General features: G+C 40.3%; 1 protein-coding gene across 1 annotated transcript in view; it reads left to right on the forward strand.

Annotated features, from left to right (window-relative positions):
• Window positions 1-9,346, forward strand: part of LOC127655734 (protein spire homolog 1-like) — a 40,103-nt gene extending 30,757 nt beyond the window's left edge. The window contains exons 13-17 of the mRNA XM_052143696.1: window positions 2,403-2,540; window positions 2,688-2,758; window positions 4,326-4,353; window positions 4,562-4,710; window positions 7,251-9,346. Of these exons, the coding sequence (XP_051999656.1) occupies window positions 2,403-2,540; window positions 2,688-2,758; window positions 4,326-4,353; window positions 4,562-4,710; window positions 7,251-7,509 (645 nt within the window). The 3' untranslated portion in view covers window positions 7,510-9,346. The remainder of the gene's footprint in view (window positions 1-2,402; window positions 2,541-2,687; window positions 2,759-4,325; window positions 4,354-4,561; window positions 4,711-7,250) is intronic.
• The last annotated feature ends 6,402 nt before the right edge of the window (window positions 9,347-15,748 follow it).

Genomic DNA, 15,748 nt, shown 5'->3' on the forward strand with positions numbered 1-15,748 from the left:
CGAATGGCTTCATCTTAGAGTGTATATGTACTAAAGGAATAGTGTCATTGTTTACTCACCCTAATGGAGTTCCTAACTTTTTTCCATGTAGTATAGTTTATATGGTTGTATTATCATCCCTGAGGTCCACTGGTAATGTTAGAAACACTTACTACTAATATATGATCATTTCCCACCCTGTCTCTGGCCCTCTGTCTGAAACGCTCAGTTTTGACATAAGCACCTTGTGGCAGGGCGGAGGGCGGGGCCGGGTCGTGATCCTACACACCCGGTCCCGTATTAGGCTAATTATGCCTCCGTGAGGGTTAAAGGCTGACTGCAGGGGTTTGTGCGGGAGAGAGAGATTGTTAACGGACATGTCCGTCATGTGTGTGTTTGTGTCTTCTTTTAAGTTTCTCATTAAACTATTATTTATATTGAAAAGCTGGTTCTCACCTCCTCCTTTCCATTGATCCCTTTACCCTGGTGCCGAAACCCGGGAAGGAGGAGGGATACGCCATAGTAGAGTTCTCGCCACTACCATTCACCCCAACGGAGCAGCCGCGGCCATCTGCCGGGGGACGAGGAGCCCAGCCGCCTGAACGAGGACGGTGGCCGCCGACCGCGAGGGGAGAAGGGGCTCCTAACTGACCGCCTGGAGCGGTCAGGGCCGCTGCCAGGGGCACAGGAGTTGCCTACCGGCCGCTGAAACACAGCAGGGTTTAAGACCGCGAATGGGGAGGGGCTCACTGCCGACCGCCTGGAGCAGTAGGGCCGCTGCCGGGGCGGAGGAATGTCCCCAGGTGCCGCCAGAAAAGCGGAGGGGCATTCTGTCTGCTGGGGGTCGGAGATTTGACTCCGGTTTGCCCGGAGAGGAGCGGCTGTCGTCCGCCAGAGAGTGTGGAGGAGTGTTCGAGGACCACGCGACGGTACATCAGAGAACCGGCTTTTCAATATAAATAATAGTTTAATGAGAAACTTAAAAGAAGACACAAACACACATGACGGACATGTCCGTTAAAGATCTCTCTCTCTCCCGCACGAACCCCTGAGGTCGACCTTTATCCCTCACGGAGGCATAATTAGCCTAATACGGGACCGGGTGTGTAGGATCACGACCCGGCCCCGCCCTCCGCCCTGCAACACACCTCCTTAAAACTTCAACGTATACGCCCACTGTTCTGATTGGCCAACAGCATGCAGCCTCTCAAATACAGCCATATCTGAAACCCAATCGGAAGAGAATGATCAAGCACCACAACATTATAAAACTAAATTTCAGGGGTTACACTGAAGACACACTCAGTTTCCAGAAGCATCATGGACTGATATGCATATCCTCGGGAACGCATCTAAAAGGTCAAAGACGTCCATCCAGCTCATGTTTTCATACACCAACGATCAAAAATTGCGCAGAAGGGCGAAAGAGTGCGTCCATGATGCGTTTGTGATCAAAACAGCAAGAAGCAGCAGCTGAATGACAGAGAATAGATTCTTGTAGCATGTTAACTTAACTTGATATGCATAAAGCGTTCAAAGACGTTTGTCTGTGCAGGTTTAAATACACAAATAATTCAAACTAGTCCAGATGGGTCTCCTTTGGTGTTCAGGAATAGTATGTCCTCACCAGTGGGCGGGGCCAAGGGTGTGATGATGTGAAGTAGGCGTTGATGTTTTTGATCTGTAGAGGCGGCCATGAATGAATGTACCCCAAATGACGTAGGGAAGTCGCGGAAGTTGAGAACGAGCCATTTTTGAAGCTTGGGTTTCAATAAATGCTTTTATTGCATTGGGGAGTTCTGAAATTCACAGTATGTTTTTATTCTGTCAAAGTAGTCTGTAAATCTCAAAATGTGATTCTGGGTCAATGCCGTGGGAGTGGTGGTGGCGTAGTGGGCTAAAGCACTGAACTGGTAATCAGAAGGTTGCTGGTTTGATCCCCACAGCCACCACCATTGTGTCCTTGAGTAAGACACTTAACTCCAGGTTGCTCCGGGGGGATTGTCCCTGTAATAAGTGCCCTGTAAGTCGCTTTGGATAAAAGCATGAGCCAAATGCGTAAATGTAATGTGACGCAACATGATGAGCAGGGCTGGACTGGTAATCTGGCATACCAGGCATTTCCTCGGTGGGTCGATGCACTTTGGGGCCAATCAGGAGAACCGAGCAGGCTGGTGGGTCTGCCACGAAATGGGACGAATGGGCCACGATAAGCTAAAATGAGCCGGCGCATTATGCAAAACAGACCACAAAACGGCGCCGCGGTATGCAGAAAAGGACAGCGAACACCCCCCGCTCAACAACTTTTGGGCCAGTTGCTGTGTAAAGTCCCAGGCCGATTTCTCTTCCCAGTCCAGCCCTGATGATGAGGCAGGTCACATATCAGTCTTCTGTAAGTCAGTAACATCTGTGTGTCATGACAGGAGGAATTTCTTTACCCGGTCGAGTGTCTGACTCTGACGGTCGAGGAAATCATGCACATTCGGCAGGTTTTGGTCAAGGCAGAACTGGAGAAGTTTCAGCAGTATAAAGACATCTACAACGCTTTGAAGAAGGGGAAGGTGGGAACTGCAGCCTATAAACCTCTAATGCACTGGAATTGTAATCGGAGTTAAATGACTATATGACATATGCTTATTACATACTCATGTTTCATTTAGCTTATAACGAGTCATCTAAATCCTGATTTAACGTCTCATTTTTCACAGTTGTGCTTCTGCTGTCGGACGAAAAGATTTTCCTTCTTCACGTGGTCGTACACCTGTCAGTTTTGTAAAAGGTAATAAACAGCCATCCAGCTTTATTTCTCAGTACTGACTTGAGCATTTAGAGATTAAATGTGCGACGAGATATACAAAAAATAATAAATGCACCCATCAATGCAAAAATAATAAGAAATTGAAAGTTGCTTTTTATTATTTCATCCATCCATCTTTAAACGCTTATCCGAAGTCGGGTCGCGGGGGCAGCTGCTCCAGCAGGGGGCCCCAAACTTCCCTATCCCGAGCCACATTAACCAGCTCTGACTGGGGGACCCCGAGGCGTTCCCAGGCCAGTGTGGAGATGTAACGTCTCCACCTAATCCTGGGTCATCCCCGAGGCCTCCTCCCAGCTGGACGTGCCTGAAACACCTCCCTAGGGAGGCACCCTGGGGGCATGACTCCCTTTGATGCAAATGAGATGTTAATGAGAGGATGTCAGAAGCCGTTTAGACATCACAGTCAAACTATTGAAGCTGCAAACTGCCCTAAATCATCTATGCGTATTTTATTAGCGTCTATTAGCATATTAGCATAAAAGATAAATACGGATCTACACACATTTCAATATTGCATTTCTCCATACATTTATTAACTTTTTATAATGTACTATTTTTGCATTGATGGGTGCATTTATTTATTTATTGCAAATGTAATAATGTGTACATGTATTTATGCAGGAAAATGTGGATTTATTTCATTATTTATTTATGCATTATTTTTGCAAGTTTCAGTCATCGGGCTAGTTTTACAACACATTACTGTCTGTTTATGTGTATGTAAATATTGCTGTTTATTTCTATGTGTTGTTTTATTGGTGCATATAAATGAAAATGATTAAATATCCATTTTTATCCATTTTGATTATTTTTAACTTGAAAAAGCTCACACTTTTACCTTTTTTGGGCTGAAATAATGGATCCCCTAAATTGAAAAATATACCATTTTGAGCCATTTTAAGTACGGAGCAATTACATAAATATCTATATATATATATATATATCTCAAATATTGTCAAAAGGCAGAAAATTGTGGATCGATAAATTTTTTGCCCTATTACTGACTTTAATATACACTGAAGTAGGTACATTTTTTGGGATTATCTCCCCTTTTTCTCCCAATTCCCAATGCGCTCCAAGTCCTCGTGGTGGCGTAGTGACACGCCCCAATCCGGGCGGTGGAGGCCGAATCTCAGTTGCCTCCGCGTCTGAGACCGTCAATCCATGCATCTTATCACGTGACTTGTTGAGCGCGTTGCCGTGGAGACGTAGCGTGTTTGGAGGCTTCACGCTATTCTCCGCGGCATCCACGCACAACTCACCACACGCCCCACCGAGAGCGAGAACCACATTATAGCGACCACCCATGTGACTCTATCCTCCCTAGCAACCGGCCCAATTTGGTTGCTTAGGAGACCCAGCTGGAGTCTCTCAGCACGCCCTGTGATTCAAACTAGCGAACTTGTGAACTCCAGGGGTGGTAGCCAGCGTCTTTACCACTGAGCTACCCAGACCCCCCTAAAGTAGGTCATATTGAAATCACGGTATCATGAGTGCTGTGTCATCTCTCTCTTTCTTGATTTTGCAGGCCCGTGTGTTCACAATGCTGTAAAAAAGTAAGTCGTCATCTGTACGTACTGACTGTTCACCGGAGAGTCACTTTACAGTATTTGTGGCGAACACGACTAATCATAGCTCCATTTCCACTGTCTAAACGGACCAGTAAATCACAGAGATCGTCTCATTCTGTTCTCTTTAAGTTCATGGTGTTCTGTTGTGGAGTTGATGGAAACTAATTTCAGTCCTTTTCTGTTTATATTTTAGATGCGTCTGCCATCGAAGCCCTACGCCAGTCTACCGATTTACTCACTGGGCCCATCCACTTCCACTCTCAAACGGGATACAGCGTCCCACAAACCAGAGAAGCCCAGCACGAGCCATCGTCGCCCCAGCCTGCAGAGAACTATGTCCAGGTAGCCCAACGTAGCATCTGTAAATGCTGTTTCTTATAATGGGACCCTTGTACAAAAAGGAACGTTCCACTAAAGCAATAGGCCACTCAAGGTCAAGATTTGAACACAGGTAAGAGGTGTTTTTTAGGCACAGCAGAAGACCTAAAACTAAAGGTAGACCGATATATCGGTTTTACCGATTAATCAGTGCTGATAGTTACTTTTTTCTCTTTCTCCATGTGTTCCTTTGTGGCTGAACTGGAGGATTTTTATGTCTTGGTGCTACAGAATTAAAGTGCCCTCTAGAAGTAAAATAATAAATTAACTAGCACCTCATGGGGATTTGCATTATCTAAATCAGTCATCATTGACCATTTTCACCCATGCATATTTTGTTGTTTTGATTAGACAATAAAGTATCCTAAATCGAAGCATGGACCTGCAAAGAAAAATGCAAGTATACGGAAACGTGCCCCGTCCACACATCATAACCTTATTGCTAATTAAACCTTATAAGATGACATATATATTTACAAACCCTTTATCGGGTGTATATATAGGCTATCAAAAGCTTAATAACATTAAGCCATTTCAAAATAAGAGTCCCTGATGTGTTTCAGCCTTGTTTATAGTTAAAAGTCCTGCATTATGCAAACTGCCTCTGTATTAATTTTGGATGAAATTCACTGAAATCAATTCACACATAGTATTTGTAATAGTGCTGTTTAATCATTAAAATCACGATAAATCGCATCATTATTTTTAGTTAATCGCGATTAATCGTACATTTGAAAAGTGCTGAAATGTGACTATATCTACTGATTTTCTTGCTAAAATTCATTTATTTCCATCTTAAGAAAGAAAACAAAACAATATGTAGCAATATAATGCTTTATTAACATTTCCCTAACAAAGCTTTCCACAGTATAAAGATAGAAATGACCTAAAATAGCACCAGTTCAAGTAACATCAAACGTTTCCCAAAGTCTAAGTGGGAGTTTGTCTAATTAAAAGAACTAGTCCCCACATAGGTTGCATTTTCATTGCAATCATCCACAGTATTAATCTGCTGGTAGACTGTGGCTATACGCTTTGTTACAGTAATCGTAAAGCTGCGTTCATGATTCGTGTCAGAGCGTCAACACCAGCGTCAAGTGGCGCTTTAAACTCCACATGAAAAGCGCTTGCAAACAAACACGCCTCGTTCTTTGTTTCGGTGATAGCTAAAGACTTGACGTGCTTCTTTGGTGATTAAAATGCGCCTTACATGGGCTGAAAAATACTTGATTTGTATCACAAGTCCCATCTGGGCTTGTTTTGTACATCGGGGGAGCGCCGCTGCCATCCGCCGGGGGATGGAGTAGCCCGACCGCCTGGATGCGGCCGCCGTCCACGAGGTGAGTGGGGACTGGACTCCCTGACCACCTGGAGCGATGGAGCTGCTGCTAGGGGCGGAGGAGAGCCCTGCCATCCCCCAGAAATGCGGAGGGGTCAAAAGAAGACCGCCGTCTGCGAGGGCAGGAGGGAAGTGACTCCCCATCCGCCTGGAGCGGTAGGGCTGCAGCCAGGAGCGGAAAAGTGTCCCCACAAGTCGCCGGGAACGCGGAGGGGCATTCTGTCCACCGGGGGTCGTGTGTCTGACTCCGGTCCACCCGTGGAGGAGCGGCTCTCGTCCACCTGAGAGAGTGGAGGAGTGATCGAGGACCATGCGACGGTGCATCAGAGAACCGGCGAGTACGTTTTTTTCCATCTCTCTCTCCCACTGCCGCTCCACATTTACCCCTCTGTTTTAAATTTTACAGTGTTTTTTTGGGGGGTACTTCACTGTTACAGAAAGTACCCCCCATTTTAATTATTTCTGTTTCCCTCCCCTTGTCCCCTACCTCATCCAGGTAGATGGGGATGACCTGCCGGCAGACGGGGCGGAAGGCACGCCTCTCCCCAGGGAAAGGGGGGGGGTGTACGTCATGCCGGGGGCTCCCCAGCCTGAGAGAACGAGGGAGGAATGTGGCAGGCCGGAGGGCGGGGCCAGGTCGTGATTCTACACACCCGGTCCCTTATCAGGCTAATCAAGCCTCCGAAAGGGATAAAGGCCGACTGCGGAAGCTGGTGCACGAGAGAGAGATAATTTACGGGCAGCTGTCCGTCATATGTGTGTGTGTGTGTCTTGTTTAAGTTTACCATTAAACTATTATTTATATTGTCAAGCCGGTTCTTGCCTCCTCCTTGCCCGTCTAAATCCCTTTACAAACTGATCTAGAAAGAGGTTTTTTTCGTAAAATTATGGGTGGAGCTTTGAAACTATGCAACTCATTGGGACTCGGCATAACCAAAGGAATTGTTTCTAGGCATTAGCCTACGGTTCAAAGGTTAACGGCTGAAACGTGTGTGTAAATTTGAACAGTTGGTGGCGCTAGAGCTTTGGAGTTAGAGACCCCAAATTGGGGTACGTTACATTTCAGAGTGTCTTCTACAGCTGGGCCAAATTTCATAACTTTCCTATGTAAGCATAAATGACACATTGCCGTGTTTTTTATTTCACTTCTTCTGTCTATTTTAAGATTATCGAAGCATACGCGACAGTCGTCCTCATCACAGGAGGAGATGGAGTTTCCGAAAGAGCTGACGGAAGACTGGAACGCCATGGAGGTTTGTGTCGACTGCAAGAAGTTCATCTCTGACATCATCGCGTCCAGCAAGCACAGCCTCTCTCTGGCCAACAAGCGTGCTCACTTTAAACGCAAGACTCAGTCCTTCATCGTGTCCTCTGAGAAGGGTGCAGAATACCGTCCGTCGGATAGAACAATCCATGAGGTTTAAACACGCTCGGTATAGATTTGGACGGGTTAATCGAGAGATCGGTCTGTTGTACGGAGCCAATAAACTCTTATCGGCGTGTAGCGGTTCTTTCGTGCACTCAAAGACGTGGTTAGTTTTCTATTTTGTGCTGTAACTAATGTACAACGTGACTTTCTCTGTATCTGCTGTCTTCATACAGGAAGGACGTGTAGTTTGTTAAAGTCAACATGAAATTACATTTGCGACCCATTTTACTTGCAGGGTTCCCAGCTTGTGCTACATGTACTAAGACATAGTAATGTTCGGGACTCGGGATGGGTGTCAAATACACAAATAAGTATCGTTTTGTCACTGCTGGCGGCGTTGCATTGTGGAACAACATCAACGGTTGACTGTCATGAACGAAGCCCTGTCACGTAGTCAATGATGAGGGTGGAACGCTGATTTGTTTAACTTTGATTGGCACTTTGGAGCCAATTAGGGGCGGATTGGCTATCGGGAGAACCCAGCGGGCTGGTGGGTCGGCAGCGAAACGGGCCGCGATAAGCTAAAATGAGCCGCCATGTTATACATAACGGACCACAAAACGGCCCCGCGATATGCAGAAAAGGCCAGTTGCTATGTAAAATCCCAGGCCGATTTCTCTTCCCAGTCCAGCCCTGCGGATCCCGGATGGTCCCACTGTGGTGACCCCTTATGGGAGCAGCTGAAAGAAGAATTATTATTTAATTACATTTAATTACGGTAAACATCACATTACTATACTATACTTTTTTCGCCATTTCATGCATCCATTTAAATCTCGCTTTTATTTTTTGGATAAATACTTTGCTACATTTGATTTAATTGAATAAATATATAGTCTGTATGTGCTGCACACTTCATAGTGCTCTGCTCTCTGTCTTCTATTAAAGACACACACAAGAGCGCGTGTGATGATCATGAGGTGTTTTTTGTGTACGAGCGACCGGCTTCACACATTCATTTTGAAGCGTTCAGCACATGCAGATTATATTTTTATTAGGGCTGTCGATTTAACTTGTTAATTCGGTGCAAATAATTATATAAAAAAGAATGCATAAAAGAAATGCAATTAATCATGTCCTCGGACCGTAATAAGGACTAGTTCTTCCATATAAGTCATTCAAGCTTCTCCAGGGGGCAGTAAGCGAAACGCAGCTTATACAGAGAACAAACCACACTTACTGACAGCAGACGACACAAGATGAAAACACGTTCTTGTGTTCAAACAAAGTGCAAATCCGAACACAGTGATCTCAAGATTTGTTTTTCTATGTTTCAATCTTAATTTAACTTGACACAGCGGCCCAAAAACGGTAAGTTTATGATGCTACACTACCGAGACGCTCCAATAGCATCCATCTGACGCAGGTATACATTGAAGGCCGATGATTGGCTTATGTTCATTTATATGGAGTTAGAGTGACTCCAGTCAGGTCTCCTAAGCAACCGGTTGGCCCGGTTGCTAGGGAGGGTAGAGTCCCATTGGGGTAACGTCCTCATGGTCACTATAATGTGGTTCTCGTTCTCGGTGGGGCGTGTGGTGAGTTGTGTGTGGATGCCGTGGAGACTAGCGTGAAGCCTCCACATGCTCCACATCAAGAAGCCGTGTGATGAGATGCACGGACTGACGGTCTCAGACGTGGAGGCAACTGAGATTCGTCCACCATCACCTGGATTGAGGCGAGTCACTACGCTACTATGAGGACATTGGGAATTTGGCATGCTAAATTGGGGAGAAAGAATATAATAATAATAATATTGACCATAATATGCAATATTAAACAATATATTGCATTCTAAATGCACTTTTTGTATTATCTTTTTGAAAGCGTCACTTTTGTGCCTAAATAGTTTTATGCATTTTAATTTTCTGTTTTACTATTTTTTAAATGTATATATTTTTTATTTATAAGTATTTAAAAATACTTATTAATTATTATTAAATGATTATATATTGAATTATTGTTATTTGAGGGGCTTTCTCAACAAATATTTATGTATGCAATTAATTGTGATTAATTCGATTAATTAATCGTCATTCCACGTCATTCAATTTTTTTTTTTTTAAATTTACAACCCTAATATTTATTCAATTAAATTGCAGCATTTTGCGGTTTAATAATCATACAAGGACATATACTGTGATTTGAATTTAACTGTGCATTCAAACATGAATTTGATCCCAAATAGAGCAAATGCCATTTAAATTTAGATTTAGATCTTAAAACTTTGAAGTTTTAAAAGATCTTTGCAGTAACGTTTATGACCTTAAAGTTGCTGTAAGCGATTTTAGCCGTTCTAGAATTTCCACAAGCTGTCAAGATGAGCCGTTGGATTAGCCACGCCCCCTTTTCCCAAATCGCCCACTCCAAAGATACCAAATGAGCTTTATTGGGACCATAGACTGTAAAAAAGATGGACGATGCCCCTTCGCTCTTTTCCATTGGTGAGAACTGAAGCCGCCAGTGTCCCGATATGGCGCTGACATCTTGGGACTTGAGTCTGCGCAGTTGCGATTTCGGGACCAGACCTGCGCAGTAGTGAGCAGGAAGTAAAGCCGCGAACTCAAGGCCCCGCCCTCCCTCACTCACGCTGAATCAATCGCAAGCACACGCCCCTGCACTTTTGACGGTGTGAAATAATTAATTATAGAAATTTAGACATTACATTTAAAGCTCCAATCTCCTCAGTCCTCCGAAGATCCCGAAAAAAAGTAAGTTGGTGCTTCAGTGTCTACTTCGCTCAGAGAACCTGTCAATCACAGCTGTCAATCATGATGTCACAGCAGCGTTTTTTATAGCATCAAATAACTAAAACAAACTTATTTTGAAAACAAACACTTGAAATGACATCAACGTGATAGAAACGACAGTAAATGACAGAAACTATCTTTGGAAAAAAGATATGTGAAGTGTAATTTAATTGTTTAGTTGGTCTCACATCCCGTTGAATAACATGGGGAGGCGGGGCTTATGACCTATACTAGGACCAGTCACCGGGGGGCGATCGAGACGTTTTGGCTTCACTTTTGAGGGCACACTTGGTCCAGACAGACACGAGCATAAACGGTAAAGCAGCACAACAGCGCCCTCAACTGGCAACTGTTATGAACAACATGCCATAAAAATGGCATTAAGCCTCAATAATTTGCTGAAACTACAAAACAATGAGCACACGTGCAATTATCGACAGCCAGACATTTTTGTTTACTTCTTACAAAGTCTAGAGCTGTCACAGAGACCGGTGAGATATCTCACGACACTTATTTCAGTCATATCTTTCAGGAAATGACAAAATCGCTTATAGCACCTTTAATGTTAACCAGCATAAAATAATTGCGTTAACGGCTGAAAATCAACATTATTACATTTTGATAAAAGAACCTATTTTATAAACTTGAAATATACAATTCAATATAAGACCATGAACATGTGTTAAGAAAGTAAATAATGTCAATTTCATGTTGACTTTAAATGTAAACGTTTGTGTGACGATGCCGCTGAACTTCATCCTGTGTGTCTGATTTTGGTTGTTCATATGAACAAACAGTCCTTGTATTTAAACGGATAAGCACAAATACGCCACTGAACTGAAACTGAATGAGCAGGAAGATGATAAAAGGACGTTTAGGCCTCCTACGAGCAGAATAAAATGTTGTTTGCTATTGACTTTAACAGATTGTCCGTGTATATATTTGTACAGCGTATGTTGCCCATATCTAGATGAGATTTGACTGTAAATAATGCGTCTGCCCCACAAGTCATATGTGCCCATTTTATTTATTTATTGACAGGTATGATAAGGTTAGCCAACATTAAGATTTGCATTTGTTTATATGACATTTTTGGTGTAAATCGGAAACATGTCCCACTTTTAAATGCGTGTTTAAAATAGTTTTATTGATGATGATCGTGATGAGCCGTGGTACCAAACTTGTGAAGCGTTCAGACAATGAAATGAATGTGTGTGTGTGGTCAAATGCCATTGTGTTTTTCACTCATTATCCCTCTAAATATCTTTAAATATCGTCTAAATGTGTCAATTACACAAATGGAAATACATTTATTATTGTTAAAAAGCTGTCGTTGCATGCACCAAACATAGATTTACATTCAACGGCATCATACTGTATGTATAAGAGTTGTTTCTCTATTTTTAAATCTATTTTTATTGTATAATTCTTTGTGTTATTAAGTTTAAAGCTGATATCAAGCAACTTTCTTTTTTATAGTTGGTTTAATTCACTATACCGTTGTGGTAAAATAAATAATGGACACTCCAAAAATATATTTGAGCCTATTTTTAAAATGTACACATTTTTATTTTTAAATAAAAAACAAATCCATCAAATTGAATTGTGTAATGTAATTAATAAACCATAAAATATGTCGTTTTTAATTAATCACTTCAATTTGAGGGAGTTTTATTATGAAATTGAAATGTGTAAATTTTAAAATATTTTTTTTTGAGCGTATTTTAATAATTATATTAATATAATTGTACTTTCATTTTTTTTTTATGTTTATATCTGTTTAGTCATTAATTTAATGATTTAGTCATCTTGTAAAAATGCATTTTTCCTGATAATAATCCGATATCAAATGAAGGAGACTCGTGATATCAGCATGATGTTGTTGCTTTGATTCATTTCCTCATTTGTTTATATTTACTAGCTGTGAAGTTTTGTCTTTTGAATCCTTACGTAAACATTTATGCCTTAAAAACACTGCCTTTTTAAGCATTGCAATATTTGTCCAATTAATGCATGATGCAGTTGATTAAATTAAATTGCACATGTATTGCAACATCTGCACAAATGCATTTTAAGCCCAAGATGAAGTGTCATAAAATGGACCAATTAGGTTTTTTGTGGAGGTCACTGAAAGCGACTCGTTCAGAACGTGTAAATAAATGTGTAAAACCAGCTGTGATGTGCATGCTTGTGAATGCTGTCCATAGGTTGTCCCTTTGGCCGTATGGCTTGTGATTTTCTTTTTTTGAGATCTCAGCCAGTTATGATTAACAGAATAAAATAATAATAATAATAAAAATGGTTGTGGTGTGAATTTATGGTCTGCACATAAGCCTGTTTGTAGGAGCATTCAAATATTTTTTGTTTATGTTTGAATATTTAATTTGCTCATTTGTACACACACAGCCTGAGACATTTATATATGTGTGCTATCAAACTGACTAGAATATCGATCCAGCACAATACAGATGCAGTTTAATGGCGGAAATTGCGCTCGTCAACATTTTAAATAACAAGTGTTGCAGTATGTAACGGTTTGGCATCTTTTACAGGTTCTGAATGTTTGCATGCAGATAGTCATATGTTAACTAGATTTGACCATAGCAGATTTAGCAATAAAAAACGTATTTAATTCATGCTGATTTAATTCTTGTGTGTCAATTTAAAGAAGCTACTCAGAGGTCCTTAGAAGACAAAAATATCTGCGTCAAACAACTGCCATAAAAATATTATATATGAATATTATTTTCCACTTTCAATTAGTATATTTTTTTAACCAACTTCAGTCCTGATCATAACTACCAAATGTTCATTCATTTTCAGGATTTTAACCCTTTAAATGCCAGTTTGTTTATATAATGCCACTGTTGTTTTTTACACACACAACACACATTCAAAACACACTCTGACATCCATACCAACACACACGCGCGCGCGCACACACACACACACACACACACACACACACTCTCTCTCTCTCTCTCTCTCTCTCTCTCTCTCACACACACACACACACACAGTTTTATCTGCATCATGTATTCAGTCGTCCTGCAGGTCTCTATAATACAGTGAACAGTGAATAGGGGAAAATCTTGTATTTGCTCCACAGGCTGAACATGAGAAAAATGGCGCCATCTGGTGGAAAATATAAAGTGTAAATTTTGAAGTCAGGGCTCCAGAATGAAAGTATAATATCATATAATTCACGATGTTATGCATTAATGGTACTGGATCAAATATTGCAGTTTTAATGGGGACATTTTTGTCCTGAAGGTCCTGAGTGGAACTATTTTGTGTGCAAAGTGTATTATAGATGTGTTATAGGAAGTTATAAGTTGAAATATAAAAATTCCCCCAAAATACACACCTTTGACAAAATTTATGCCATTGGCCATTGGCATAAATTTTCATGGTCGAAAAAACAAAAATGAAAAGACAAAAATGTCCCGAAGGTAGCACAAGGGTTAAATAAGATAAAAAATATATATATTATTATTATTATTGTGATATACTGTCATATAGTAAAATAAATATATATATATATATATATATATATATATATATATATATATATATATATATATATATATATATATACTATATTTACATTTTAAAATATATTTAGGCTATATTTTATATTTGTATTTTAAATACATTTACATTTGACCACACTATATAAAATTCTTATTTTATTGTTATTGTTATTTTATTATTATTTTGGGTATAAAATGTGACCTGGACATTTTTTCGTGAAATTCACGTTCATATGTATCCGTTGTGAAGGAACAATGTATTTAGACATATAAACTGGACTAAAGCTTGGAATATTTGTGAAAAATATTGTTTAAATAATAAAGTAAAAGAGGTTACATTCAAAGTTTTACATGGTATATATCCAGCTAAAGGTGTATTAGAAAGATTTAATTTAGATATTGATTATTCCTGTGATTTTTGCTCAACTGAAAAATATTTTTTTTTATAATTGTGTATACTCTAAAAATGTTTGGGTGGATATGGAAAGTTTTATCAGAAGGAAAACCAAAACTCTATTCAAACTAAATAATTTTGATATATGTATATATTATTCCAATGAAAATAATAATAATAACTGTATTAACTGTAATAACACCTGTTTGGAGAATACTGTCAACAAAAAAGCAAAAAAGACTTGTAGTATTTTTCGTGGTTATCTTTATGATTAAGGAATTAACATTTTGTACACTCTGGTATTTTCTGTATATATTTGTATACTGTTGTATATTATGGTCTGTTAATAAAAAAATAAATAAAATAAAAAGTATCCGTTGTGAAAGATATAAACATCCATTTACGTCATCTCTCTGCGCTGGTCTCTGATTGCTGCTGGTGAAGGTGAAGTGTCTCGCGCTCTGTGTGCAAGCGTTCACCAGCTTCCTCTCTTTTGGCAGAGGAGCATTTGGTCACTGATATGGGATTATCTCCTCTTTTACCTTTAAAATAACAGAGCAAATACTTAAATGAAAGTAAATGGTGTTTTGAATTCAATATTCACTGATATTTTCCCGCTATTGTTGTGTTATCTCATTTGTTTTTGGCGTCAGGCAATCGGTCACGTGTCACTGATAACCAATCACATTCGACATCATTAGTGACGCAACCTGGCGCGCTGTGCGACATCTTTAACTTTTTCTCACATAAAGCTATGTTGACATGATATTACTTTGGAGGACAAAATAGGCAAAAATAGGCCTTTATAAAAGAAGGTTTGTTTTGTTCTAAATTTGTTTATTATTTTAGGGAAATATCACATTCATAAATGTCGTTGGATCAAAAAGTACACCTAGTTTTGTACAATTTAAGTTTGAGCTTTGTCAGTGTCTTAAAGTATTGGAGGGTGTAAGGAACACTAAAGCTAAAAAGACTATAGATTGTTGTAAAGCCTTGAAATATTATCCTTTTTAAGGATTTTTGTATTTATTTTGTAATTAGAGATATGTTTTTGATTGTAATACCCCTATGTACAGTGAGGAAAATAAGTATTTGAACACCCTGCTATTTTGCAAGTTCTCCCACTTAGAAATCATGGAGGGGTCTGAAATTGTCAACGTAGGTGCATGTCCACTGTGAGAGACATAATCTAAAAAAAAATCCAGAAATCACAATGTATGATTTTTTAACTATTTATTTGTATGATACAGCTGCAAATAAGTATTTGAACACCTGAGAAAATCAATGTTAATATTTGGTACAGTAGCCTTTGTTTGCAATTACAGAGGTCAAACGTTTCCTGTAGTTTTTCACCAGGTTTGCACACACTGCAGGAGGGATTTTGGCCCACTCCTCCACACAGATCTTCTCTAGATCAGTCAGGTTTCTGGGCTGTCGCTGAGAAACACGGAGTTTGAGCTCCCTCCAAAGATTCTCTATTGGGTATAGGTCTGGAGACTGGCTAGGCCACGCCAGAACCTTGATATGCTTCTTACAGAGCCACTCCTTGGTTATCCT

The sequence above is a fragment of the Xyrauchen texanus genome, chromosome 15 (genome assembly GCF_025860055.1).
Source record: "Xyrauchen texanus isolate HMW12.3.18 chromosome 15, RBS_HiC_50CHRs, whole genome shotgun sequence".
NCBI classification, from domain to species: domain Eukaryota; kingdom Metazoa; phylum Chordata; class Actinopteri; order Cypriniformes; family Catostomidae; genus Xyrauchen; species Xyrauchen texanus.